The sequence below is a fragment of the Nanorana parkeri genome, unplaced genomic scaffold (genome assembly GCF_000935625.1).
Source record: "Nanorana parkeri isolate BGI_ZX_2015 unplaced genomic scaffold, ASM93562v1 scaffold76, whole genome shotgun sequence".
In the NCBI taxonomy this organism is placed as follows: domain Eukaryota; kingdom Metazoa; phylum Chordata; class Amphibia; order Anura; family Dicroglossidae; genus Nanorana; species Nanorana parkeri.
The window spans coordinates 2,335,863-2,363,658 of record NW_017306344.1 but is presented as its reverse complement, the minus strand read 5'-3'; the positions used below and the strand labels follow the sequence as shown (position 1 = coordinate 2,363,658).

Here is a 27,796-nt window from a genome sequence, read left to right as displayed (position 1 = left end):
AGTGTATCTCTCCTGGGCAGGCGGGGGGCGGGAGACTCCCGGAGCGCCCGGGAGAGTTTGCTGTCTGGAGATCAGTGTCCCTGATTAGCTGGTAACCAGGGACGCTGATCTCTCTGCAAGTGGCCGGAGCCAGCTGTAAGATCACGTCTGGCTCCGCCCAGCTGTCAGAAGCAGACTGTCGGTGGCCAAGTTTGGGAGCTGTACGGGCTATTGTGAATAGCCCGTACAGCAGCCCTTCGGTTCTACTGAAACGAAGGGGTCCTGGGGCCAAAGCTAGCCGAAGGATCAGCCGAAGCTACGGCTAGATCCTTCGGCTGCTTCGTGAATAGCCCCCTATGTGTCCAAAATTGGAAGTTGATGGAAATGTAAAAGACAGGCATAAAAAGAAACATAACATTCTTTGATTTTCTCAGAGACAGGTGGAAGTGGCAAAGCAGTAACATACATGCCTTTATACACAGGATCACATATCTTATGGATTGTATTGCAATTGGTGTCAAGTAGGCAGTAGGCATGTGTAGCATTGCTCTCTGAGAGATAAACAGGACAATTAAGCTCTGCTTCTCTGTTATGAAAGAGTGAGTGATGAGATAGAGATGCTGAGAGGCATGATAGCATACAGTATAGTATGAGCAAAACAACATTCATCTAGGGTGTTTATTTTCTCATACAACCAATGTCAATAGCTTGATGTAAGGGTACAAATTGAGCCTGTCATAAGATATGTAGTATTTTAGGAAGCTTGTGACACAAGGCATGTTACCTTTTATGGAACTCTCTGGTAAGTGCTTGCCTTATCTTTAGCTAAGTGAAATTGGGGGATTTTTGAAAATAAAAAAAAAATGATAGATGATAGTATCTCCCCACTTGTAAGGGATGTTATGATTGGTCTTAGGTTGGTGCAAATTGATCAGTCAGCACAACACAAGACATCTCCTAATTTAATTTAAGACCAAAATAGTGCCAAAACTCAGATTATGTGAAGATTGTTTGCTTTTAATGTACCTGCATCATCTAGCATATTGTGGGTGTAGCATGGAGGCCCACAGTCTGCACTGTTATCCTCCACAAAGGACCTTGGAGTTGTACTCCTTTGTGGTACACTCCTCAGATCCATTCCTCTTTTCCTTATGGAGAATTTCACATAGGTTGACTCTAATTCTTCTGACCTGAAGAATTTTGTGAATCCATTTTTCCCAAAGGTAGTGTAAGGACAGGCTGTTTTTTGTTGTTGCTTTTAGTTCTGTCTATCACTCTCATTTTTTGTAATGCATGGGTTTATCCATTCTTTACCCTCTCCCTATTTAGGGCTCCAGTAGAATTCTTGAAATTATTCATTCACAGTTCTCTTTTCTTCCATTTTGGTCCCTTTTTGTCATGGATAGACTACCTGAACTTCCATTAGCTGAAGTGTTGGAGATTTCCTTTCTGAGCCTCTCTGCTCCTTACTTGAACTTGTCCAAATCTCCTTTCCCTGAGGGGCGCAAGGCTTCACCCATTTCCCTTTATGGTTAAACACTATTTAGGTCCCTTTCACACTGGCTTATTAGGAGAGGATCGGTGCACGGATCCTCTCCTGATCACAGCAGTACCGAGCGGATGTCACCACTGTGACATCTGTGTCCATACAGTTTTTTATTCCATCTTGCAATTACTGGACCCCATGTCTGTCTATAAGGAATCGGAATGTGTCCGTTTACATCAGATTATCCCCGATCCGGCACAATCAGGTCCGGAAAAACAGATCTCTGATCCGTTTGTTTTTCTGGACCTGGCTAAAGTCGGGGGTAACCGGGTGTAAATGGACGCCCATCCATTTACATACAGCTGCCCATAGACTTACATTGGGCATATGCCTTAAAAACTGACATGCGGACCCGATTGGACCGCCAGTGTGAAAGGGGCCTTACTGTTACTGGACTTATGTTTTTCTTCCTACTTATTTATCTTGACATTGTTCACCCTAATGTTGGTGTTGCACTGCTCCAGCTAACACTTAGTTGTCATTGCACAAATTGTAAACATTATTATGATGAAAAAAAAAAATGTCATATAATGATTTCTGAACATTAAAAGTAAAGATATATTTGGAAATTAATATTATTTTAAAAGTTAATAAATAGAGTTTAATTTGTTTCTATAGTTAGAATTGCTGGCTAGGATGTGTTTACTGATTTAAAAAAAATAAATGAAGATTTTGATTTGACCAGTTTTATTTTGTATGTATTTATTAGCTGCATACTGCAGTCTTCTACGTCCTCCTCTTCATGGCTCTGTACTTGGTCCCGTCATCAGTCCACCTGGAGGAGTTATTCGCTTCACTTGCAATCCTGGCTTTCGGCTCATTGGAATTAACTCTGCAATGTGCTTACGCCGTCCTCAGGGCTATTATGACTGGAACTCAGAGGTGCCATTATGTCAGGGTGAGTCTGCAGAAACAACCACTAAAATGCTCCTCAAATCAATACACAATCAAATGTGGCATAAACATTTCTTGTTAACATCAGTATAGACTTAAAGCACTGTGACAGCTCTAGCATGTTCAAATGTGCAATGACTTTTGTTTTTCCATCAGTTTGTTTTCTTTTTAATGTCACTGGCAACATGCTTTCCATTTCTTATAAATGAATAACATCCACCTACCAGTTAAATGTTGAAGTCAACTGCACCTGGTCTAATTATGGGATTGCGTTGCATTAAAATAAAAGGCCTGCCTCATAGGTTTTTCATTTGGCACAGTAAAAGGTAGTCTGAGAAGGACATGTAAGCCTCAGCATAGGTTCTGTTTTTATTGTGTTTGTATATATACTGTATATATAATAGTGTGCAAAAGTTTTAGGCAGGTGTGAAGAAATGCTGTAAAGTAAGAATGCTTTCAGAAATAAGTGTTCACACTTTATTTTTATCAATTAACAAAATGGAAAGTAAATGAACAGAAGAGAAATCCAAATCAAATCAATATTTGGTGTGACCACCTTTGCCTTCAAAACAGCATCAATTCTTCTGGGTACACATGCACACAGTTTTTGAAGGAACTCGGCAGGTAAGTTGTTCCAAACATCTTGGAGAACTAACTACAGATATTCTGTGGATGCAGGCTGCCTCAAATCTATCTGTCTCTTCATGTAATCCCAGACAGACTCGATGAGGTAGAGATCAGTGCTCTGTGGGGGCCAAACCATCACTTCCAGGACTCCTTGTTTACACTGAAGATAGTTCTTAATGACATTGACTGTATGTTTGGGGTGCTTGTCCTGCTGCAGAATACATTTTGGGCATATCACACACCTTCCTGATGGTAAGGCATGATGGATAAGTATCTGGTTGTATTTCTCAGTGTTGAGGAGACCATTGATCCTGACCAAATCTCCAACTCCATTGGCAGAAATGCAGCTCCAGACTTGCAAGGAACCTCCACCATGCTTCACTGTTGCCTGCAGACACTCATTATCTTACCGCTCTCCCTTTGGTGAACAAACTGCCTCCTGCTATAGCCAAATATTTCAAATTTTGACTCATCAGTCCAGGGCACCTGCTGCCATTTTTCTGCACTCCAGTTCCTATGTTTTTGTGCATAGTTGAGTCACTTAGCCTTGTTTCCATATTGGAGGTATGGTTTGTGTCTTGTTGCTGTGCTCAGTCTTGCCATGGTATATGGCCTGTGACATAAAACTGTCTTCCACAACCTCACCTTAGTAGCAGAGTTTGGCTGTTACTCACCCAGTTTTAAGCCTCCTACACAGCTGTTTCTGTTTCAGTTAATGACTTTCAACCTGCATATGAAATTGATGATCATTAGCACCTGCTTGGTATAAATGGTTAATCATAAACCTGACTCTAATCCTACAAAATCCCTGACTTTGTTTAAGTGTGCAAGTGTAAAGGTTCCCATACACCTTACGATTATCGGCCGATTTTCGCATGCGATCACGTTTTCCTCCGATATTCGTAAGGTTGATGGGCAGTGTACAACCACGAATACTGTACAATCGTCGACTTTTGACTATTCAGCAGGTTAGAAAACTTTGGTCGATTGTATGATTTTTCGCAAGGTTGGTGGCGTTTCCATATGTCAAAATTCGTACAATTAATACTTCTCATGCGCAAACTAAAATACGTGCGCTCAATTACCGCAATTCTTCCAGGTGGTTTTTTAACTACATCTGATTGAACCTTGCGATAATCAAGGCAGGATGGAGCTGCCATATGAAAATCGTACAGCGGTTCCATCATCGGACGAAAAGTTTAGTCCGATGATCGCAAGGTGTATGGGCAGCTTAAGAATTGATGCTGGTTTGAAGCCAACGGGTAGTCACACAAAATAATGATTTGATTTAGATTTTTCTTCTGCTCTATAACTTTGCATTTTGTAAATTGATAAAAATAAACAAAAAAATATATATTTTTAAAAGCAAGAAATCCTCCATGAGCACTGATAGGCAAAAAAATAAAGTTTTCACACCAGCTCACTCTAAATATAGGTCGATTTTTATTAATTCTAAATAACACATACAGTAAAAGGAATAAATTATGTTTATATATTTGTTTTGGGTACAATTTGAATATTTTCTGTTCCATTTGATTTGTGAAAACACACACTAGCAAGTGTCAGGGAGGTCTCTAGTTGGCTCAGGGTGATCACCCTCCCTCTTCCAGACTAAGTATTTTTGTATAGGAAATGACATAATGTAAAAAAAAATTCCAGCTGTACGAAACACATTTCATGCTTTCATTTAATTGCGTGTCTGGAGTTCTGCTTTAATCTAGAACATAGAAAATAAAACATCACTCCTAGTTTATATAAGAATAATCTGTAAAATATAGTAACCCATACATTCACATATGTTTTGGTGGCTGTAAGCAGATAACATATGAGATGTGACTGACTGCTGTACAGTTTTGCAAATCATCCTTGATGTTTGCAAGGCCTTGTTAAATAAATCCAGTGTTTGTGTGCACTGGTATCATTGAAACTGATCTCCAAGTACAACAAAACATGTCCTCATTATCCACTAACACTAGTAGTTTCTTACAAATTACTTTTAAAAATTTTCTTTCCCTTTTTCAGTTCTACAACATCATTACAGGACTGAAATATTCCTTTTTTTAAATGCTAGAGTTAGGAGTTTGCTGGACACCCTATGTAAACCAGCCAGCCTACAAATCCTATGAGCCCTTGGGCTGCCTGTGTGACACAGTATCTGGGTGTGCGGCACATTGGAACTATGACAGTGCCTTGTAATGAGCCAGTTCACCCAAGCCACTCAAAACTGTGACTGCCACACCCTCCTCTTGCCCTAATCAGTTGTGAAAAGGTGCACAAAGGGGCAGGGAATGCTCCCGCTGCAACTACTGCCACTGATTAAGCCAGGAGCGGGGAGGTAGCAGTTACAGATTTAAGCGGACTTGGGCAAACTCAGGCAAACTGGATTCACACCCAGCCCAGGTACATCTCTATTTGGAACACTGCTGAAATATTGTTGTGGCTGAGGAGCTTACCTGTGTGCTGTGCACTCCTCCTAGCTGCATGCAGTTCTTAGTGGCAGCTCTGTCTGCATCCTGCTAGGAGGTATGGGATTTAGGAGGAATATAGACATGAATAGAGGGATTTCTGAGAGCACAGGTCAGCAAATTGTTCTGCCCAGTGGAATCAAGCATCATGAGATTACCCCTGCTACAGCGGGTCTTAAACCTGACTGCAGAGGAAGAGACTTATAGCCACATAGCCAGAATGTGGCAACCTATTTAGGCTGAGAATAACTTAGAATGCCACTGTAATGAAAAGAATTGAAGAAACGTTGAAGTAAAGATAGCATGAAAGAGGAGCCTAAAAAAAATTATGAAAACAAACTCGAGTTCTTCTTTAGGGGTTCAGAGCAATCATGTCTCAGACTGTCCTAAAGAGAACCTAAAGCCTTGCCTCCTGCTACAGCAGACTTTTGTAGCTAAATTCTTCATAGACACGTATCTTAGTTCTCCACGTGTTTGGGCTAACTCTTACTCTTATTATGACCGCCACTGTCCTCCTCCATATTTATGGAGGCTTAGGTACATCAGAAAGTAGGTGCTTACAAAGGCTTGGCATATCAAGGGGATTTGCAGTACGGAGGGACTGGGAATGATTACAGTGGGCATTTGTGTGATTGCGCACATGTGTATCCATACATATACCTATACACACTTGTCATGTCATTACATATGTGCAAGTGAGGAATGCATGCATTATACAATCTGACATACTCTATGTTGGTAATTCATCAGTATATTATATATGAAAAATATGTTTTTGTTAGCAGCAGAACATTTTTAGTGCCATAGTAAGAGGTTTTCTCTTCTCTCTGAGTTTCTCAAGGAGTCTGCTCTACAGTTTCTGTTGCCTTCACTTTTCTACCTTCCTACATTGGAATTCTGCACACTCTGCAGTCTAGACTTTTAGATCTCCCTCAGCTTACCTCCAAGCCAGCCTGACACTGTCATAATTATCATTTCAACTGGAGGCATGAGGTGTCCCCTTATCCTGTCCAACCATTAAATTAACTGCCACTAAGAGCTCCCTGCCTTTTCGTTACCAGGCCTGGCCTGGAGGTGCTGCCAAACTTTAAAAGAATAATTGAGCATTGGCCTCTCTGAGGTGTATATGCACTTAATTCACCTTTGTTACATAGTTAATTTACTGATAAATCAGACAGGCATTTCAATTGAAACCTCAAGTCAAAGAGAGATTTCTAGTTGTTTTAATGATGATTTCAATATGCACTGTGTTCCTTTTACACGTTTAAATGGAGCAAAACCACATGCTTAACTATAAATAATTATACGTTTTTTCATCTTAGTCCTGGCTAGCCTTTCTTGGCCTCATATTTCACTTTGGTCTGGTGTTCTGTACTGGTCCTTTTTTTACCTTGATATTTCACACTGGTCCTGTTTTATTCTGATATTGCACACTGGTCCTGTTTTATTCTGATATTGCACACTGGTCCTGTTTTATTCTGATATTGCACACTGGTCCTATTTTATCCTGTTATTCCACATTGGTATAAACATGGTACTAAAATGAAATTCAAAATTGGTTTCTTTTAGCCTAATGTCTTACATAGATTCTGTTTTATTCTGATGTTCTGCTTTAGTCCTCTTTTACCCTGTTGTTCCATATTAGTCCTTTTTTTAGCCTAATGTTCAACACTGGCCCTCTTTCAGCTTGATATTCCACATGAATCCTATTCTGTTCTGATATTCTATATATGTCCTCTTTTTGGATTGATACTTCACACAAGTTTTCTTCTGGTCTCATATACTACATAGGTCCCTTTCTGGCCTGATATTCCACCTAGGTCCCCTTTTGTTCTGATATTCCGCATTAGTTCTATTTTGGTCTGATGTTCCACATAAGCCCTCTTCTGGCATGGTTTTCCACCTAGGTCCTCTTCTTGCCTGTTATTCCACATTGGTCATTTTCTGATCTGCTATTCCAACATTACTCTTGTTCTAGTTTATTCCACATAGCATATTTAAAGAAGAATTATGGGGAGAGTGAAATACACTCATCCCTATAATTAGAGCCAACGTGTGATACTGAAGCTGTCACATGTCAGCTCTATAGATCGAGAACTGAGCGATCACATACCACTGATTGCTCAATTCCCGATCTTCTCCCTGCAGGGAGTGGTGACTGTGAGTCCCCATTCCCCACCGGCATTCCCTCCCTCCCCTCTCCGTTTCTCCAGCGCTGACTGGAGGGGCAAATGGGGGAGGGGGTGATCACAGCTGGCTCTGCTTCTAGGGAGCCAGAGCCAGGTGTCAGTTATTGGGCTTTATGCTGGTATGTTGAACTTAAACCTCTATTAATCATCAAAGGAGAATTATGGGGAGAGTGAAATACACTCATCCCCATAATTAGAGCCGATGTGTGACACTGAAGCTGTTACACGTCAGCTTTATAGATCGAGAACTGAACGATCTTCTTCCTGCAGAGAGCAGTGACTGTCAGTCACCACCCTCCGTAGGGATTCCCCTCTCTGTTCCTCCAGCACTGAGTGGAGGAACGGATGGGGAGGGGGTGGGCACAGTTGGCTCCAGAGAGAAAAAGCCAGTTGTGGCGGGGTGGATTCCGACAATATTATCAGGATCTTTCCTGGCCACAGCATGACCCTGTGCTCTCATAGTGGGCAATAGCCCACTATATGCTGAGTTTTTGATCAAAGGAGGACATAGTAAATGTCCTCCTGCGACCCTAAAGAGAAAAAAGTTTGGGTCATAGTTCTATTTTATTACATCATTCAATGTATTTTTAATGCAAGCAGGAAGTGCCTGAATTTGACCTGGCTTTAATTTGTATCAGTCAATCTTTTCTTGCTCTGAGAAGAACCATGCTGATAGGAAGAAAAAGAGAGTGACAGAGAGATGTGCTGTTCACTGTGCTGCTTCTCCTTTCACTGTTTAGTCACTGGCTGGGGTTGCTCCAGGATGACCTGTGCTCAAAGGAAGTCGGTTTAGTGATGTTGGCTATCAGACTGAGGACATCTAGCAGCAGAAACAAATACTGAGGGGAGGGGGCTGTGTCTGAATTGAATAAAAATGTTGCAGCAAAAGCTTGTTCTGGTATTTAACCTTTAATGGGTTATTCTTTTTTTATGTTTTATATATGCACTATTGTTTATATTATTAGAATCACTTTGATATAATGCAAGCACCCATAGATGGGAGATGACAGACAAATTTGGTACATTTTTGGGATAGATGAGACAATTACCTATTTTCAAGTTCTCCCAAATGCCTTTAGAAAATTTGTTCTGATTGCTGTTGTTTTACCCAGTGGCCTCTCCACTACCTGCTCTTCCCCTCTCTATTAAAATAAACTTGTGGCTGTATGCATGACTGGCCTCTCACATTTATGGGGGATTTTAGTGCTTAGTAGATATTATGCTATAAATCTGTTTATACTCGTCCTAAATGTCTCACTTCGTCACTTTGTACAACTCTTTTATATGTATTTCCTTTTACTCATAATATCAGTGTGGTATGTAATAGTCAGACTTGTATCATAGTTTGTCTATCCTTTTCTGTTTAGCAATGTTTTGTGGTGTCCCTGCTGCTCCCAAGAATGGTGCAGTGTTTGGAAAGGAGTACACAGTGGGTACCAAAGCTGTGTATGAATGCAATGAGGGGAACCACCTTCTTAATCATGAAGATACCACTGCAGAGTGTCTGCCATCTGGACACTGGAGCAATGGCAACAATCCCCCACAGTGTGTAGGTAAGAAAATAAATTCTGTTCAGTTGAGAGACTATAGTTGATTGATTTCTGTTCTTCTAAAACTTCTTTATTTTTGTCTTACAGCGGTCACATGCCCAGAAATTAACAGTTTCAGCACAGAACATGGTCGGTGGCGTCTCATTCATAAAACACAGTACCACTATAGAGCTGAACTTATGCTAATCTGCGATCCTGGATATTACTACATGGGTCCCCGCATTATTCACTGCCAAGCCAATGGAACATGGAGTGTGGGGGAATCCTTACCAACCTGCGACAGTGAGTTTTAGTGATATATATTGTATAATGTCTGTTGGATTAAGATCTTTCATTAGCTCTTTGCCTCACATAAAGATTTGGATAGCACATTGTCCAATGTCCCCAATGCACTTGGATGTGAATACACATTGAGGGAAATCTACTGCCTATGTGCCTCTAGGTAGATTTTTACTTTAGGTTCTAGATACATATATGCAGTGAGTTTAGAATACTGCACAGTAAAGTGCACATAAAGTTATTATAGCAATGTCCAGAAAAAAGTATGTATTTGCCTGAATTACCAATAGTTGTGTAATTACCAAAAGTATGTATAATCTGAATTACCAACAGTTGTGGTTTACATAATCCAGGTACAATCTCTGACATGAAGAAACAATATATTTCAGCTAATTGTAGCAATATAAATAAATTGTGATTGGCTGCTCTGGGCTACTTGCTCTTTCTACATTATTGTTTTTTCTACTAAATAATGGCCTTTACTGTTATGTCACTTCACATGGTACACTATGAAATAATAATGTTATGGTTTATTGCTGAAATGTCATTAATAATGGTCATAAAAAAACGTAATTTAGTAATGCTGAGTTTGTAAACTTTATGATAAAGCTAAGCTAATAAACAAGTGAGTAATTCTCATTGTTATGTATGGTAATAGTTTATATGTGATTAGAATACATTTTATAGAACTTATCAGTTCTCTTGTTATGGGTATATACATTAGCACTGTATTCTATTACTGAATTATTATAGGATGCAAAACATTTGCTTAAGTCGAATATTTTGGAATGTTTGAATTAGAAATAGATGTACTTCTCCCATATTTATACAGGTGAAACTCGAATAATTAGAATATCGTGCAAAGTTCATTTATTTCACTAATGCAACTTAAAAGGTGAAACTAATATATGAGATAGACTCATTACATGCAAAGCAAGATAGTTCAAGCCGTGATTTGTCATAATTGTGATGATTATGGCTTACAGCTCATGAAAACCCCAAGAACCCCAAATCCACAACCTCAAAAAAGTAGATTATTACATGCAATCAATAAAGCAAGGATTGTACATAGAACAATATCGGACCTCTGAAAAGTACAAGCATGCATATGTACTCAGTACTTGGTTTGGGCCCCTTTTGCAGCACTTACTGCAATTACTTTTGCATGATATTCTAATTATTCGAGTTTCACCTGTATGTGTAGCTTTTACTAGGGTATTTTCTGTTGTGATGTACTATTGGCAGTCTTCCAGATTATTTTAAATCTGCCCCATTATAGCTTTATTGTTGCCATTGTGAGTTTTCTTATTTTAGGTGCTTAAATTGATACATAATTATCTTTAGCCATTATTCCTAATTATGTTCCAGTTATATCCTGTGGGGAATTGCCAACTCCAGCTAATGGAAATAAAATTGGTATGTTGACCCAATATGGGGCAACTGCCATCTTTGCCTGTAACAGTGGCTACACTCTTGTTGGGTCCCGTGTGCGAGAATGTATGGCAAATGGATTGTGGAGCGGGCAAGAAGTCAAGTGTCTGGGTAAGTCTTTTCTGAGCATATTGTTGCTTGTGTCATATTCTTTTACCATTTTCGGTGATTTTAATTGTGTGATTTTTATATTATTGCTATCACATCAGTTACTGTCAGTTTTTACATACATATATATCTACTAGCAAAAGTGTGCTCATTAAGGATATTAAGGTGTATCTATACAATTCTACATCACATATACTGTATGTGACCCTGGCCTAAGAATATATCATGGAGACCTCCTCTGGTAGGCACATAATATATTAATATTCTGTCCATATGAACTACTTGAAGTTTAAAAAGTACATAGATAAGGGTAAATGCCCTGGTCCTCATATATATTTTTCTGGACTTGAAGATGGAAGAGAGAATGTGGATGAGTTTTTTTCTTTTCCTTTATAGAATTACAAATCCTTTGCCTTCAAACTAAAAATAATCCAGTTTAAAAAGAGGAATTCTAGAACAATGGAATTCTTCTGAATATGTGAATCTTGTTTTTGTTCTACCTATGATGCCTCATCTGCTCACACCTTTGCTAATGACTTGAGTATAATAAATACCGTGTGAAATACCAAAATGCTTTTATGGAGCAGACTTGGTTACGCTACAGAGCGTCACTGGATATTGCATTCGGCTTCACTTCCTATCAAGTAGGCACATTTGTATTGAACAAATGCCTCTCCGAATTGGGGAAATGCACTAAGACAGTAGACACCAAAAAATATGTCCTCACTGAAAGATTTCCTCTTACCTCATGCGCCCCTTTAAATAAGCCCAGCGTTTTCATTACATTGGTTTCTCCTTATGGCACAAAATAGCAGAATTCAGCAATTGTATTTGAGTTAAGAATGATTGCTTTCATGTAAAAAGTATAAGAACTATAGTGCATTTTTAATGTGTTTTGCATAGGTAGGTGATTTTATTGTTTACTTCTAACAAGTGTTTTTCTTATATAGCTGGTCATTGTGGGGACCCAGAACCTATAGTTAATGGCCTGATTAATGGACAGAATTACAATTACCGAGACAGCGTGGTATACCAATGTAATACAGGATTCAGACTAATTGGAAAGTCTGTACGAATATGTCAGCAGGACCATCGCTGGTCAGAGAGGTCCCCCCTCTGTGTGCGTAAGTATAACATGGGCAAAAATTGCACTTCTGAACCTAGTGAAGTGGGCTACAGCACATCATATACTCACAGCTGCAAATAATAAATGCTGTACAGGTTGCTGTGAAATAACTTAGTCTATCTGATTAGTGGAAAAGATACAGTTTTTATTATAAAAGAGCAGTGTACGTGTTAGAGTAATTTTCCATCTAATTTGTGCATATTGTTCAAGATATTGCTGTACTAGACCCTAACATTTAGTAAAGTGCATTATCAGCCGTATTATACTCTCACGTGATTCTGTGTCTGCAAGGCTAAAAATGTAGTTCAGAATGCAAGGTCTAACCGTTATACCTCATGGTCGTGCCTTGCTCATGATGAAAATAATGGAATGTCCATGGCTGTTAATGGTAGAAAAAAATAGTGGTATATTGAGGGGAAGTAATTTTTATGTTTATTCCATGTTATAATACGAGTTTTTCTGTTTTGCAGCCATAACCTGCGGGCATCCTGGTAATCCTGGGAATGGAGTAACTCAGGGCTCTCAGTTTAACTTGAATGATAATGTAAAGTTTGCATGCAGCCCAGGCTATGTGCTAGAGGGCGTAGCTCAAGCTCAGTGCCAGGCCAATGGACAATGGAATCACCCCCTGCCAACATGCAGAAGTAAGTATGGTATAAAACCTCAATTATCAGTTAAATACTTTGAGATTGCTGTTAATGACTAGCTGCGAAATTTGTTTTTCATATTTTAACCATCTGCCTTGCATAGTGTTGTTGTTTGTGAATATTTTAATGTGTATTGTTCCCCATCGCATTTCTTTTCTTTCCCTTAATTTTTTATTAATAAAACCCAAAACTAATCTACACCCGTTTTGATTTGTTTTGTTTTCTTCTTCTTCTTTGTGCCCTAACTGTACATTTTCCCTCTACCCATTGTTCTCTACCCTGTTTCTTCTAGTATTGAACTGTACAGATCCCGGACATGTTGAGAATGGACTTAGGCGGGTGCTACAAAGAGGTCCAGACCGATTCAGTTTTGGAACCTCTGTGTCCTATGAATGCAGCCATGGTTACTATCTCATGGGGACCCATGCCCTTACCTGCCAGGCAGATGGTACTTGGGATCGAGCCCTCCCTAGTTGCCTATGTAAGTAAGGCTATGTGTGCCTGACAGTAGTGGAACTATTATAGACCATTCAAGCAGAAGATTAGTGTGCACTCAAAAGGCATATATTTTTTCCTATATAATTCTCTCTTTGTGGTCTAGTGATATCTTGCGGATCCCCTGGAGTTCCACCTAATGCACAGGTTTTAGGAAGACGATACACAGTGGGGTCAGCAGTACAATACAGTTGTCTAGGCAAGCGAACTCTTATTGGGAATGCCACCCGTACTTGCCAGCTAAATGGCCGATGGAGTGGATTTCTGCCACACTGTTCAGGTAAGAGTTCACTTAGTATGGGTTTCGTTTGACCTAGTTGTAATGGTCAGATTCTAGCATAGTGGATCTTTCACTGAAAATGTATGGTAAAAAGTAGACATGTGCGATTCGTTTAGTTCCAAATCAAAATTCGGACGAATATTTGGAAATTCGGACATTCGGATGTATCCGAATTCCGAATTACAGATATAACGAATGCAAACAAATCCGAATTTCCGTTTCCGAAATTCGGTAGCGGTAGTTCGTTCGTTTTCGTTTCTTTTTCACTTTGTTCGTTGCAGCAAAGTGACATTTGAGAAGGAGAAAAAAAAAATTCCCCCTCAAATGTCACTTTGCTCCGAACGCACGAATGAACGAAACGAATAAGAAACGAAAACGAAACGAACGTACGAACGAAATACCGCTACCGAATTTTGTCCGAATCCGAATTGACTATCGCACCTGAATACCGAAAAACGAAATAACACAAATCCGAATTTAAAACGAAACGAAACTAAACAAATTTTTTGGCAGTGCACATGTCTAGTAAAAAGTACAAAGAAAAACCCTTCTTGATATATATGAACACATGAATAATACTTATATCAAGATCGGATATGAAAAAATGACTGAGCAATCCAAAGAGAAAAAACACATTTTAAACTACCAAGCCCACTAAGGTGTTAGATAGTGTTGCCCTAGAAACTAGAAAAAATCTGTATGTAAAAATGCCAGCATAGCAGAGTGAAACAGACACCACTAGGGCTACTGGCTTTGCATGAAGACAAGCTTCCTCTTGTATTCAAACAATGTAGTGATGTAATGGTTATTTAAAGTGTTTGCTAAGCCTAAAACTTTCTTTCAAGTTTAAGTGTGGAAGAACTTGAATGCAAGTTGGGTTTTTACTGTTATTCAGGGTTCCATTAGAGAGATTTTCTAGAGAGATAGCCTTCTCCTACTATACTAAAGATAGGCATTTTTCTTTCTTGGTTGCTGTTGGAGAGTTCCCCTCACTTTCTGTCCAGTAAAATGTTGTCAGCAGAACAGAAAGTGAGAGTAAATGTCTGTAACAGAGTGCTTGATAGCAGTTAGTACCTGACAGCGTTCTAACTGTTCCCAACTCTATACAAACATTAGAAGAAAAGTTTTGGCTTGACATAGTGTACACTTTAACTTTTAACTAAGGTTTTGCTCATTTTTCTTACACTTGCGTGTTAAAACTAAATATGGCACCGTTATTTTGTTGCCACCCAAACATATCATAGGTATGCCTTCTATTTCATTGAACGAGAACTAAAGCCAAACCTTTTTTTAGTTCTCTTTTGGGTCACAGGAATACATTTACTATTGTACTCCTGTAACCCAAAGTCAGCATCTAGTCAGTTACTGCCTTCTATACGCGGACAGAGCAGAGCTGTGCTGCTGCCGGGATGGATCCCGACAATATTGCCTGACTGACAGCTGATATGCCTGATTGACAGCTGGCTCTGCCTCTCTAGAGCCAAAGTCAGCTGTGCTCGCCCACTCCCCTGTCTTTCCCTCCAATGAGCGCTGGAGGAACAGAGAGGGGATGGGGAATCCCTGCAGGGAGCGGTGACTAACAGTCACTACTCTCTGCAGGGAGAAAAGCATGAACTGAGCGATCAGCGATTTGTAATCGCTCGGCTCTTGATCTAAAGAACTGGCATGTGACATCACTGGGTCTAAGTATTGGTAAGAGTACATTTTAGGTTTATAATCATCCTTTTAGGTTTATAGTGCATGGAAATCTGTGAAGTTGATGAAACAAGAGGTAGCTTTATACTAAATGAGAACATTAGTTGCCCAAAGTCCAGATCTGGGTGGCCTTTCCACAAAGCCTGACCTGATTATTATATTTGGCCTTAAACACAGCAGTATGCTAGAAAAAAATCCCCAGAGTGTGTCACTTCTCATGTCTCCTGAAGTGTTTGATAACCTTGAAACATTATTTGAATTTTTACGTCTATGTTCATCTCACTATGGTATGTTTTTCTCTGTCCCTCGCTTTTATGAATCTGCCCTGAAGTTTTATGTCACAACTCATAAACCCTAGATCTTTATGGTGTGTGTTTTAGACAGCAGTAAAAGGAAAAGAAATCAGTTAAGTGTTTTAGAAAGATTAATGCGAGTGCTGGCATAAATATAAGTGATTAACTCCTGCTGCTCTAGAATCTGCCAATCCTTTGCATTGATGTCCTTCCATAACCATCAAACCTTATGTACACTCTTAGACAATGTACCATTGGCTTGGATAAGACATTCATAACATTTTTGAGAGTATAATATAAAAATGTTGGTAGGTGAAAGTATAGACACTTTCACAGTGACAAAGGCCAATTGCATACTAGCCAAGAGAAAAGTGATCTACATTATTTTTTTATTTTCTCTTCTGATTTAGAAAGGGCAGCTTGAAACTGATTGATTTCAAAGGACAAGTCCTTCAGTTTTTAGGTCTGATGTATAAATACTGCTTCAAATTTGACCTCTGTTCTAGCACCAAGTTAATATTTATTGCCCAGTGCATGACACATCTTTAAATGTTTTATACCAATTATTAGTCTGTTCCAGAAAAAGAACATTGTTCACCTTTCTACGGACTATCTTCTACCTATTAAGTGCTTTAATAAAGACAGACACACAATGAGGCTTACTTAAAACTAACGTAATTAAGTCTTAGTTTACTAACAGATGTACATTACAGAAGGCAAAACAAGATATCTTCATGTAGCTGTGTGACCGAATACACTCAATGGTTCCTTGTGGTATTACTTATGCAGAAAACCTGACGTATAAAGGGTCACATCAGTGTAAGAAGTTTCACACAGCTGCCAGTCACTTTTAAACCAACCATCCAATTGGTAACAATCCACATACACAGAGAAAAAGTATAATGCACAAGCTTCAGGAAATAGACAAACCTATGTTTGGTTTTACTTTGTCATCTCAAATTGCTTTTCAGTAGCAGCATATAGTGAACACATTTTGAAAGTATGAAGCATGTATGTTACATCCGTTACAAGTGTATCAGTCAGATTATGCTATATCCTGTTGCAGGTGGGAATGCTGGTGAGTGTGGAGACCCTGGAGTGCCAACACATGGGATCCGGCAAGGTGATGACTTCACCATTGATAGTGTGGTGCGGTTCAGCTGTGAGGCTGGGTATATTTTGCGAGGGTCTGCAGAGAGGAACTGCCTGGTAAATGGATCATGGAGTGGATTTCAGCCAGAGTGCGAAGGTATGATGCCTGAACTATGTAGAATTAACATTTATTATGCTTATAATGTAGAAAGATGCATTTCCTTTTTTGTTGTTAAGTGTGCTAAAAAATACTAGGCAGATTTAATGTTTCCCAGTGCTCATTCACCTCTATCTTATAGTGTTACATTTGATTTTCCAACTCTAAATCCATGTAACAGGATATATGTATACAGCTGCTGCAGTTGAATGCAGGCACCTTGGCTAGCCTTTATCTGCTACTAGTCACTCTGCATTTGCCAGCAACATTTGCCATATTTATAATGTGGAAAATGCATTTACCTAGTGAGTGCTGCCAAATCTGTAATGTAAGACCATTTTTCAATGAATGAGCAGTAAATATGCCATGAATATGCATGTTGCATGCCATGAATTATGCACAGGTTGCACTGTCCATGGTGCTGAACTCGTCTTTTTACACGCCACTAGCAAACTCCATTACTATCGACAGGAAACAAGATATTAACTTCTTTTTTATAGTATAATAGGTATTCAACATAGTTAAGAAATTGATTTTCATATCAGTATTCAAGGGAACTGACCACTAAGAATTTGAAGTTTCTGTACTAAACACATAGGGGGAATTCATGAAAAACTGGAGCAGACAAAATCTGGAGCAGTTGCCCATAGCAACTAATCAGCTTCTGTTTTCAGTTTGTTCAGTTAAGCTTTGAAAATTAAATGGAGAAGCTGATTGGTTGCCAAGGGCAACTTCTCCAGATTCTGTCTGCTCCAGTTTTTATGAATTCCCTCCATAGTATGGAATTATGTAGGACTTTAATGTATCAAGTAAATTAGATATGATTGCTATAAAATCCTTGCTTGTGTGTAACATGGCATATTAAAACTTAAAGCTGAACACCAGCCTTTCCCTTATTTTCTAACTTATAGCATGGCCTCTCCTGTGTTGAAAAATATTACTCTCAATTTCCTGTAAACTTGCATCTCTCCAATATAACCCTTTGAAGCTGCAACAGCTGTCTTAAGCCAACCCTCATTTCCTGTCTGAATGACCTCCATCATTCATCAAAAACTCATCCCTTTGATCCGTACTGTCATTGCCCCCCCCCCCTATCACAGCTGTTAGCTTTCTTTTTCTTCAATCATTTTGTTCCAAAGCTTTTTGTGAAAAGAACACATCCCCTAGAATCCTTTTAGATGTGCCTGCAACCAGTCAACCAATTAGCATAATGCACAGCTAAAGTCTGCAACAAGCTCTATATAGAAAAGCATCAGAGTAGATCCGATGCAAAATGCTGTGATGTTTACAGAAGCCTGCGGGCCCCTCCCACCAAATTTGGAGCAAAGAGCATTAGACAGATCTAATGATGGTATCACTAGTTCTAAAAACATTTATTTTTTGAAAAACAAAATGATTTAATAGAAGCATTTTAACTGCATGGTGATCAGGGAGGAGGGGGAACATGAGATGGCATTAAATACGAATACTACACATCAGCCTTAAGCATTAAAACCATGGTTCTCACTCCTGACAAACTTCTAGATCACTTGCTAAATTAATCCAAATTATAAAGTATTCCAACACTACATATATTTGCAGTATATAGCACCATATCTCCACGTAGATGGATGGACAGCCAGACAGACAGCCAGACAGACAGATAGATAGATAATTACTTTTAAGCCGTGCTACTTCTACAAGTTTAATACCTTTGAATAAAAGTTTTATTTTTATCACACTTTTTAATATGTTTCTTTGCGGCTTAACAAAATAGAAGTCTTTAAATGGTGCATATATTGGGGGAAATGGGTGTGGTTACGGGGGCGTGGCCACTAAAAGGTGTGGCCACTGAGGGGCGCTGTAAAGCTTTCTCGCACAGGCCGCCTAAAGGCCTAAGGCCGGCCCTGCTTGCACATCAGGTGATTTCCTTGCCATATTCCTCTAGGGGAAGATTTTACAGTTTACATTATCAATCAAGGAACTTGATGGTGTCTGCCTTACCCAAGGTGCATATATTAGCAGATGGTAAAAAAATAACAGATCTAAGGAGCTTATACAAATTGCAATTACTAAGAATAGCGTAACATATAATAAAAAGTATACTCCTCTTAATTTATTTTGCGATAAGAAGTCGAAAGTTGGTGCCATGTGTAAATGGGATAGTCTTTCTGCCTTTTTCTCAGTCAATGTCACATTGCAGCAGTGGGAGTGGCTTCCACACCCCATTTGCTTTAGTACTGTGCCTGCGGGTGCTTCATAATTAAAAACAAACTGTTCTCTTCTTTGACATTCCCTCCCCAGTTTCCAATCATTTTCATCATCAGTGCATTAGAGATATTATATCTTCGTAATAGCACATTAGGAGAGCAAGATTTAAATCTATCAGGAAAGCAAAACATCTTTTGTTTCCAGAATAACACTGTGGTTTATTATCCAATCAATGTTCCAAAAAATAAAACAGTTATTTTGTGCAGCTAGGGAGGAAGTGCAATTCATATAAAAGCTTATGCATCAGTTGCCTAATTACTAAGTATTCATTTTCATTTATTTTGCCAGTGATCTCCTGTGGAAATCCTGGAACCCCTAGCAACTCTCGAGTGGTCTTCAATGATGGCCTGGTATTTTCCAGCTCCATTGTTTATGAATGCCGTGAAGGCTACTACTTCAGTGGCCCCCTGCGCAGAGACTGCACTGTCAATGGCACATGGTCTGGCAGCCCACCAGAATGTACAGGTAAAAAATGACTTTCTCATTTGTTATGAAAAAGCTATGCGGGCTAAGGATAATGTTTTAACATGCATCGCTCAGCCGCAATCTAAACAAATCATACATAATCTTGTGTATAATAAATCTTGTGATTTAGTAATTATTTTTCCACCTGTTTTGAATAGTAATCAACTGTGGGGATACTGGCACCCCAGCGAATGGTATACGACTGGACAGTGATTTCCATTATAATCGCACAGTGTCCTTCCAGTGTCTGCCTGGATTCATGATGGAGGCAGATCGAGCGCCAACTCTGTACTGTACAAAAGACCGCACCTGGAATGGTACAAAACCTCTCTGCAAAGGTTAGACAATTTCCATTGCATCATGTTTAGTAATCATTTTGTCTACAATTATATTTGACACCAGATTGTTCAATACCTGCAATTTCAGCAGCATAAAGTAACCAGAACTTTTGAAGACTCCTCTCAATGTTGCTCTTTTGAGTTAAAAACTATTAATCCTGGTTAAATTTTTGCTTTATAGCCTGTTACTCCTGTGTACTTTCATTGAGCACGTATTTGATTTATAATTGGAGTGTTTACCTTAGAGGACATTTTGATTGGACTTTCATATTTCACTTATTATATTACATTTAGAGATTTATAGATTAGCGATTAGAGGCAAGATACATAAACCACCATAGTGGTTTAAGCTGTTTAAAATTTTGGGAGAAACTATATTAGTATTATTTTCAGTGAGCCGCCCACCCTCAGAGAAATGCATTGAGAAAAAACAGAAAAGCACAACTATTTTGTAGCACTGTGCAAAGCAAAGCAGAACCTATATATGTAATGAGCAAATATGGCTGCTCCAATGTACATATATAAATACAAATTTATACATAGAAGCACATTTTTAAATTTGTAGAATACACTTGTAACAGAATTTAACTGATCTCTATAACTTATCAAAAAACTTAACTGAAAATACTAAATATTCCATTAAGAAACATTGTAAGAATTATTTTCTACTCAGGTGAACATATGCAATCAGAGCATGGGCAGATAGTTAAACAGCCCAGTCCATATATCATCTATGGTCTGTTTCAGCAGTAGCCACATTAGGTAGTGATAAAGGATGTGAACATTTTTACTTTTGACATGCACCAAAATGTTGTAAATGTATGTTTTTTACCCTTAACAGCTATTACCTGCCCTCCTCCTCCCTCAATCCCTAATGGAAAGCCAGTAGGATCAGACTTTCTTTGGGGCTCCAGCCTATCATATGCCTGCTTAGAAGGTTACCAACTCTCCCTACCTGCTGTCCTTACCTGTGAGAGTAACAGGACATGGGTAGGGGAGGTTCCACAATGCTTCCGTAAGTGTGCAACACAAATCTTTAACAATAGCTAATGTACATGTTACATACTTTTAGAGAGTAAACAACCGTTACCTTATAATGTTTATCTATTCAATTTTGTAGCTGTTTTCTGTGGGGATCCTGGGATTCCTGCTCATGCACGCAGAGTTGATAGAGGCTTCAGCTACCGTTCCTCCATATCTTTCTCTTGTCCTCCTCCTTTGGTCTTGGTGGGGTCATCACGGAGGTTTTGCCAGGCAGATGGAACTTGGAGTGGAACACAACCCAGTTGCATTGGTGAGCTTCTGGTCATTATGCGATATATTTAGTAGGATCAAAGAGAACTAGTGACAACTAGACTTATGCAAGAAACTTTATACTAATTCTTAAATTTCTGTCATTGTGTAGGCTCACTTATGAAACATTTATATTTGGTTCTTTGTTTAGCTTTACATATCTACTTTAAGTGTGAGTCTTCAACTACAGCTGCCCTGCCAACTGCATGACTTGACACATTTTCTCACAGCACCCAAGTGTACATAACAATGTGAAAAAAGAGTTCTATAGTTAAGAATACAAACACATATACTATTATACACCTATAATATTAAATAGGAAGAGACATTTTAAAATGCTAAATGGCAAAATAGGGTAAGTAGCCAGCTCCGAATTACTTCCATTCTAAAGCTGGCTCTGGTAGCCATTCCAGAAGAATCTAGATAGTCTGATATGACAGTCTGTCTGCTCAGATAGGAGCAACATATTGTCCTTTTAGGCTATCATTGCAGCCGTCTTGGCCTCCCATTGCAGAGAGTCCTATTTATATTGGGGATTTTTATCAATGATCTGCAAAGGAAATATGAAAAGTTATGAATGGGGATATTACTAATGCATAATAATCAGTTCTCCCTACAGTTCTCCCAAATTAACCTTCAGTGTAAAATTGTTAAACCTCTTCAATCAGCTAAAGCTTTCCAATCAACAGGGATAATTAGTTTTACTGATCGGAGAGCTATAGGTCTGACTTAGCAGTTGGCATTTTGGACCTCTCCACTGCATTTTGGACCACTGCTTTCATGCAGAGGGAGGGCAGGGTTCCTTCTCTGTAGTATGCTGGCAGGGGACAGGCTTTTCTACTTAGTCTGTTGGCTTTCTAAAGAAAATTAACTATAAGTTTTTGAACACCTTTTGTTTTGATGCACCTAGAATGCATTTAGTGAAAGTGCACTTAAATGGCAAACATAATACCACCATCTGCATTATAATAATAAAAATACTATTATTGTCATGTGTTTGCCTAAGCAACATAACTAGCATGTGGGATGTGTATATGTGTTGTATCCAGTTTAGGGAATAGAGATAGGGAATTTCACAGAAATAACATGTTTTTTCATTTCACAGATCCTTCACACACAACATGTTCCGACCCAGGAATCCCAACATTTGGAATGCAGAACAGCTCCCTGGGTTTTCAGGTTGGGTGCAATCTTTTTACTTATTACAATCCTCTGGTGTCCATATAAAAAAAACTTACAAACATAATTATTCTGAAAAAGTTTAAAATATTGTAATAATGTAAACATTAATTTATTTGGTTTCACATCCCTACAAGTATTTTTTTTATTTAACACAGTAAAATTTGCAGTCAGTTTAATGGTGGATTTACTAAACATTAGCTGACTACTCCCCATTAAGGGTTATGTTTCAGTTTTCATGTTTTGGTTTTAATATTTATTATACTGTTTAATAATAAATGAAGGAAAAGGCAACTGAAATTTCTCTTTTGCAAGATGACAAGAACTTGAATTACTCCCAGACTTTGATACTGAAATGTCCAACCTGAACCAATTACTTCACCCATCTGTCCTAACCATTGGGGCTTTTAACTGTCACTGTTGAATTTATTGGTTTTACAATATACCAAAAGGAGTGGGAAGAAGGAAACTCTATGGCAGAAACTTGGTAAAGAATGAAACTGTGGATATTTTACTGTTGGCCTGAAGAGAAATAGATAGTATCTAGGTGGTTTAACCTACCAGTATCCACCTAAAAAGAGCTGATGATTTTGTGTGGGCTGAGTACTTATTGGCATTTATCATTGTAGCTGATTTTAAAACATGACTTTAAAACAATTCCTATATTGCACAATGTGTTAGTGCCTATGTGTACAGACTTTTGTTTGTATCAGAATGGCCTCTCTCTGAATACAAGTCAATAGGAATGCAAAGGCAACTTGAAGCAGGTTGATGCAACTTAGAAGAAGGTCAACTGCAGGTCAAATGCATCTGCCAATAACAGTGTTTTTAGAAGTGATCTCAAATGCAAGCAGAGTGAACCTGAAAGCAAGATGCATTTGCCCACATATTTAACTTCTTGTTTGAGAATTAAAATTTCAGTATTTCATCACCGATTATGAAACCATACCTGGTTAAAGAGTTATGTAACTAAACTATATAATAAATACAGTACATATAGTTTTAAGCTTAATCAAAAAAGCTATGCAAGGAGGAAAGCACTATGCATAGTGTTCAGTGTAACCAATGAAAATCTGTCTTGCATTGGTCTGACTTTAGCAAAGTGAAGTTTAATTGGTAACTATGGGCTACAATATTCACCTTTTTCCTTGTCTTGCTGAATAGGCCCAAATATGTTGTGATTTTTTACCAACATTTCAAAAACTAGGAGGTGAAATATCTGCAAGTGGACAAAGCAGAGCTTGAATTTATTGGTTACCACTGCTGCTATAGCTTTTTCTTATCTGCTTTGGCCAGAAAATTATAGTCACTATCTAGTGCATGTAGCTAAGACAGTTAGTTATGTTTACAGTATTTATTTTAGAACTGAGTACACCATTGATTTAGTGTTTACACTGCATGGGGCATGTCAGTTGGCCAAAGTTCTAAACCAAACATTTTGGAAAAGCAGAATACTATCTTTGTAATTGTATTTTTTTAACAAAATCTTATACTAGCAAACAGCAGTTACATAACTATTTTCTATTCTTACTGTGTTATTTAATCATAATAATGTGAATGACCTCCTGGAGGTCTGTAAGAAGTATCAAAGGCACCTAAATTAAGCACATTGGACTTTTGTAAACAGAACATATTTTAACATTTCAATTCCCAGAGAGCTTTTTTTACATGGAAAGACAAAACTAATATAACCTTTATTCTATAACATTGTGCACATAGCAGTATTGCACTGGAACCTACCCCCAGACACAGTCTTAATTTATATGGCATTATGGGAAAAATTGTAATATGATGTCATTCTAAAACAGTATACTTTAGGTTGCCACAACCAGAAGGGCACTGTTACTAAAGCCATAGCAGTGTTAGTTTATTGAGCTTATGTCATGTAACAGATTAAGGTACTGTCTAAGCACCAGGTCAACTTTGTTACCAACATGATGCAATTCCGCCAGTCAATGTTTCCATGTTACTAAAGCCAGTGATGTAATTTCAAAAATATGGTGGAATGTTATTAGTATTGGCAAATGTAGAAAAACTGAGGCGCCAACTTTCCCTCTTCCTAAACCCTCCTTGGAGCAACATAAATTGCTGCACTACAACAGAATAATAAAGCAATTTTGATGCATTATTTATAACATTTACACTACTGAGGTGTAAAGCAGTACTTGGATGTGCTATGAACATTGGGTCTCGCTCATATTGAGACCGTATTTTTCATGTATCTTTTTACACTTCAATAAAGACATTTCGATAAAAAAAAAACAGTTTTGCCAATAAACTGCAGTAGTCTCAACTGTAACATGAAGGAGAAAAGAAGATGCACAGTAGACTATAAAACTAACAGCTCATCTGGAAAAATAACCCTGGCTACCTCCCAAGCATCCTTTGTGACCGTATTCATTGCACATAGGTAACATTGGTTTTAATAATAGCTACCAATTAGAAATTCAGTTTCACCAAGATCTTCAGTTTCACTAAGATAAGTGGCTTCCATGGTTTACTGCATATTACTACATGTTGGACTGTGGGTTGAAATGTGTCTGTATAAATGTATATATTGTATGAACTGTGTCAATTACAATCTTAACCAGAGTTTATGAAATTATCCATGTTCTCTTGAAAACAGGTTGGAAGCATAGTACTTTTCAAATGTCAGAAGGGCTACTTGTTACAGGGCTCAACCACACGGACTTGCTTACCAAACTTGACTTGGAGTGGTATACAACCAGAGTGCATCCGTAAGTATGCCTTGTATGATGTAAACTTCCATACTAAAAAAAATAACTTAAGTATTCTGTTTCTCTTGAATTCAGTTAATCTTTTATCATTCACTGAATGGGCACATCAGATCTGGGAGCATGAACTACATGATGCTGAACACTAAACCTATTCACACCTGAGCGTTCTGTTGCATGTTTTTGAGAAGCTCCCTATGTACGACAATGCCCAATGTGAGAACTCCATTCTTTTCTGTTGTGGGCGTTCACATCTCCATGCTCAGTCACTTGAAGACTGATTCGGTAAATTCGCTTTTTTTGGAGCTGTGTTACTCATTTTTGGCTCCATAGACTTCAATGGCAATGTAACTAAACACACAACACAAGCATTTATACACGTTTTTTCACCTGAAGAACTACTCTCTTCCTCTAGATCTGCTTTCCATTTGCCAAAACAAAAACACCTAACGTTTAGGTGCTTGCACAAAGCTTTAAGAAATCATTAAAAAGGTGTCTTTACACATGTAAAAAAGCTTCAAAACTGCCAGAAAAATGCTCTGCTCAGATGTGAATGTAGGTTAAAGGATAATTAAAGCCTCCGGTGTTTTTGCATATATCTACTGCTAGCAGGCAGTAGATATATGCAAAAAGTGTAAAAAAAAAAGATTTGAAAAGGGTTAATACTTACCCGTGTCTTCCCCACGCGCTCCCGTCCAAAAATTTTAAAAATCTCGGGCGGCCGCATAGCATCTTGGGGCGGGTGCATGCGCAGATCACATTTTCGGCCGGGACGAGAGACACAAGGTAAGTCTATGGACGCGTGCACCCACATGCAGACACCATGGGACAGGAAGTGCCAGCAAGCCCAGAGGAGTCAGCGCTGGATCGGAGACCCGCCACAGCCCTGGAGGGACAGATGAAAAGGACAAGAAAGATGAAAAAAATCGGATTAAGAAACATCATTTAAGGTAAGTGCTGACATTAACGTTTGGGGGAGGGAAAAACATTTTTGACTTTAATGTCACTTTAAGGGACATATTTAGAGAGCAGTCAATCTGAAATTTACTAAACATTCATATCAGGTAAATATTCTTATGCATGTATCTTAAAAGAGAGTAGTTGAATCACCAAGCCACTTTCACTACTATATAAATATACCCCTAAAAGAGTTGTTCTGTATACCACTGTACTGGGTGGTAGATGATTGATTTTTGCTTAAAGTTCGAAGGGAGTGAATACCAAAGGCCCAATCTCCTTTACTCATAATTAGTGTTTATTGGCTAAGTATTTCATAGATGTTTATGAGCACTAAGGTTTTAAAATGATAGCATGTTATATTCTATTTCCAAGAGTCTTTATAGAAATAAATCAGCAAATGTACACCATCGTAGCAATCCCCATGTGCAATAATCTAACATGCTTCACTACTTAGGCTTAATCATAGAGAACTAGGAGTTAGGATCTTATATGTTAGTAGAGGTGGATTTAGTTGCTATGGAAACATGTCCCATCATCAGAAGCAAAGGTGGGAACCTGCCTTTCTATCTTGTAATGGGCAGTTTGTACATTTGCTACAATATGCTCACTCAAGGAAACATTTACCTTTCATTTAATATGCAGGTAGTATATTATCTTCGTATCATATTGTGAATTTGATCTTTATACTAAACCTCTGTTAAGCTTGATAAGATTACAGTGAATGAAACATTAATATGTAGTGAAAGATGATCATTTTTAAGTGCACTGGAGGGGTACACATTTTTCTAATGTAAACAAAATAATTATTCTAATCCTTGATAAAAGATCCAGATCAGATCCAGACAATTTAAATATGCAAAGTTAGGTCTGAAAACAAAGAGAGCAGTGCTTCCTTTTAATTCAGTCATGTTTGAGGTCAGCTACATTTAACTAAAGCTGGCCATACACTGCTTAGGTTTTTAAACGAACCTTTGTACGAAAGAACTTTCTTTCAACGTTCTATTAGTTGATGGGGTCAAATAGACGATCGATCTCAAGCATAGTGATGAAAAAACTCAAAGAAGCAGTATGAAAATTTTTCTCAATCGAACAAACTCTAACAGTGACTGTGGTATTGGTTCGGGAAACTCCATTCATTCCAATATCGAAAGTTAAAATCAAACAAAGTTTCAGTTGTCATTTATAAAGTGTCTGATGACATTATCAGGTGGTAAAGAAGGATCTTTTGTAGGAGCATTTGTTTGGAAATCTACTAGTGAATGGCCAGCTTAACACTTGAGACAGATCAGAGTGCTGAATCTCAGTAAGAAAGGGTTTCCATTCATTTAAAATGGCACCATGTGAGTGCACCTCAATGCTTGTGCTTTTTAGCTCTCCATAACATGCAGATAAGAACCATCTACGAGTTGTGGTGTACTGATTTAAATAGAAAATGCCCAACAACAGTGTGACTGTGCCCATAAAGTAATGTTACACTCTTTTTTTCAATCTTTTTTTTTTCCAATAATGAATCCAGATCAAATATGCACTACATGGCAATGTATTGCTTTAATTTTTTTCCCCGAGCACTTAGTCATTATGTTTCCAAACAGCTAGCTCCAACTCTCTCAGCTCCACTATCCTGAACTTCCTGTCCAGTATAAGATTATAAGGGACAGAGCAGTCTCCAGCAGCTTTCCATGTACTAGCGGAAGGAGGAGGGGGGGGCAATGAAGAGAGGAGG

The 27,796-nt window shown here is 38.5% G+C and overlaps 1 protein-coding gene across 1 annotated transcript in view; it reads left to right on the top strand.

Annotated features, from left to right (window-relative positions):
- CSMD2 (CUB and Sushi multiple domains 2) overlaps window positions 1-27,796 on the top strand; it is a 323,219-nt gene that overhangs the window by 273,460 nt on the left and 21,963 nt on the right. The window contains exons 46-60 of the mRNA XM_018576748.1: window positions 2,235-2,423; window positions 9,068-9,253; window positions 9,338-9,532; window positions 10,898-11,071; window positions 12,019-12,192; window positions 12,665-12,838; window positions 13,134-13,322; window positions 13,443-13,616; window positions 16,671-16,853; window positions 19,392-19,568; window positions 19,727-19,906; window positions 20,748-20,921; window positions 21,027-21,200; window positions 22,305-22,378; window positions 25,005-25,116. Coding sequence (XP_018432250.1) covers window positions 2,235-2,423; window positions 9,068-9,253; window positions 9,338-9,532; window positions 10,898-11,071; window positions 12,019-12,192; window positions 12,665-12,838; window positions 13,134-13,322; window positions 13,443-13,616; window positions 16,671-16,853; window positions 19,392-19,568; window positions 19,727-19,906; window positions 20,748-20,921; window positions 21,027-21,200; window positions 22,305-22,378; window positions 25,005-25,116 — 2,529 coding nt within the window. The remainder of the gene's footprint in view (window positions 1-2,234; window positions 2,424-9,067; window positions 9,254-9,337; window positions 9,533-10,897; window positions 11,072-12,018; window positions 12,193-12,664; window positions 12,839-13,133; window positions 13,323-13,442; window positions 13,617-16,670; window positions 16,854-19,391; window positions 19,569-19,726; window positions 19,907-20,747; window positions 20,922-21,026; window positions 21,201-22,304; window positions 22,379-25,004; window positions 25,117-27,796) is intronic.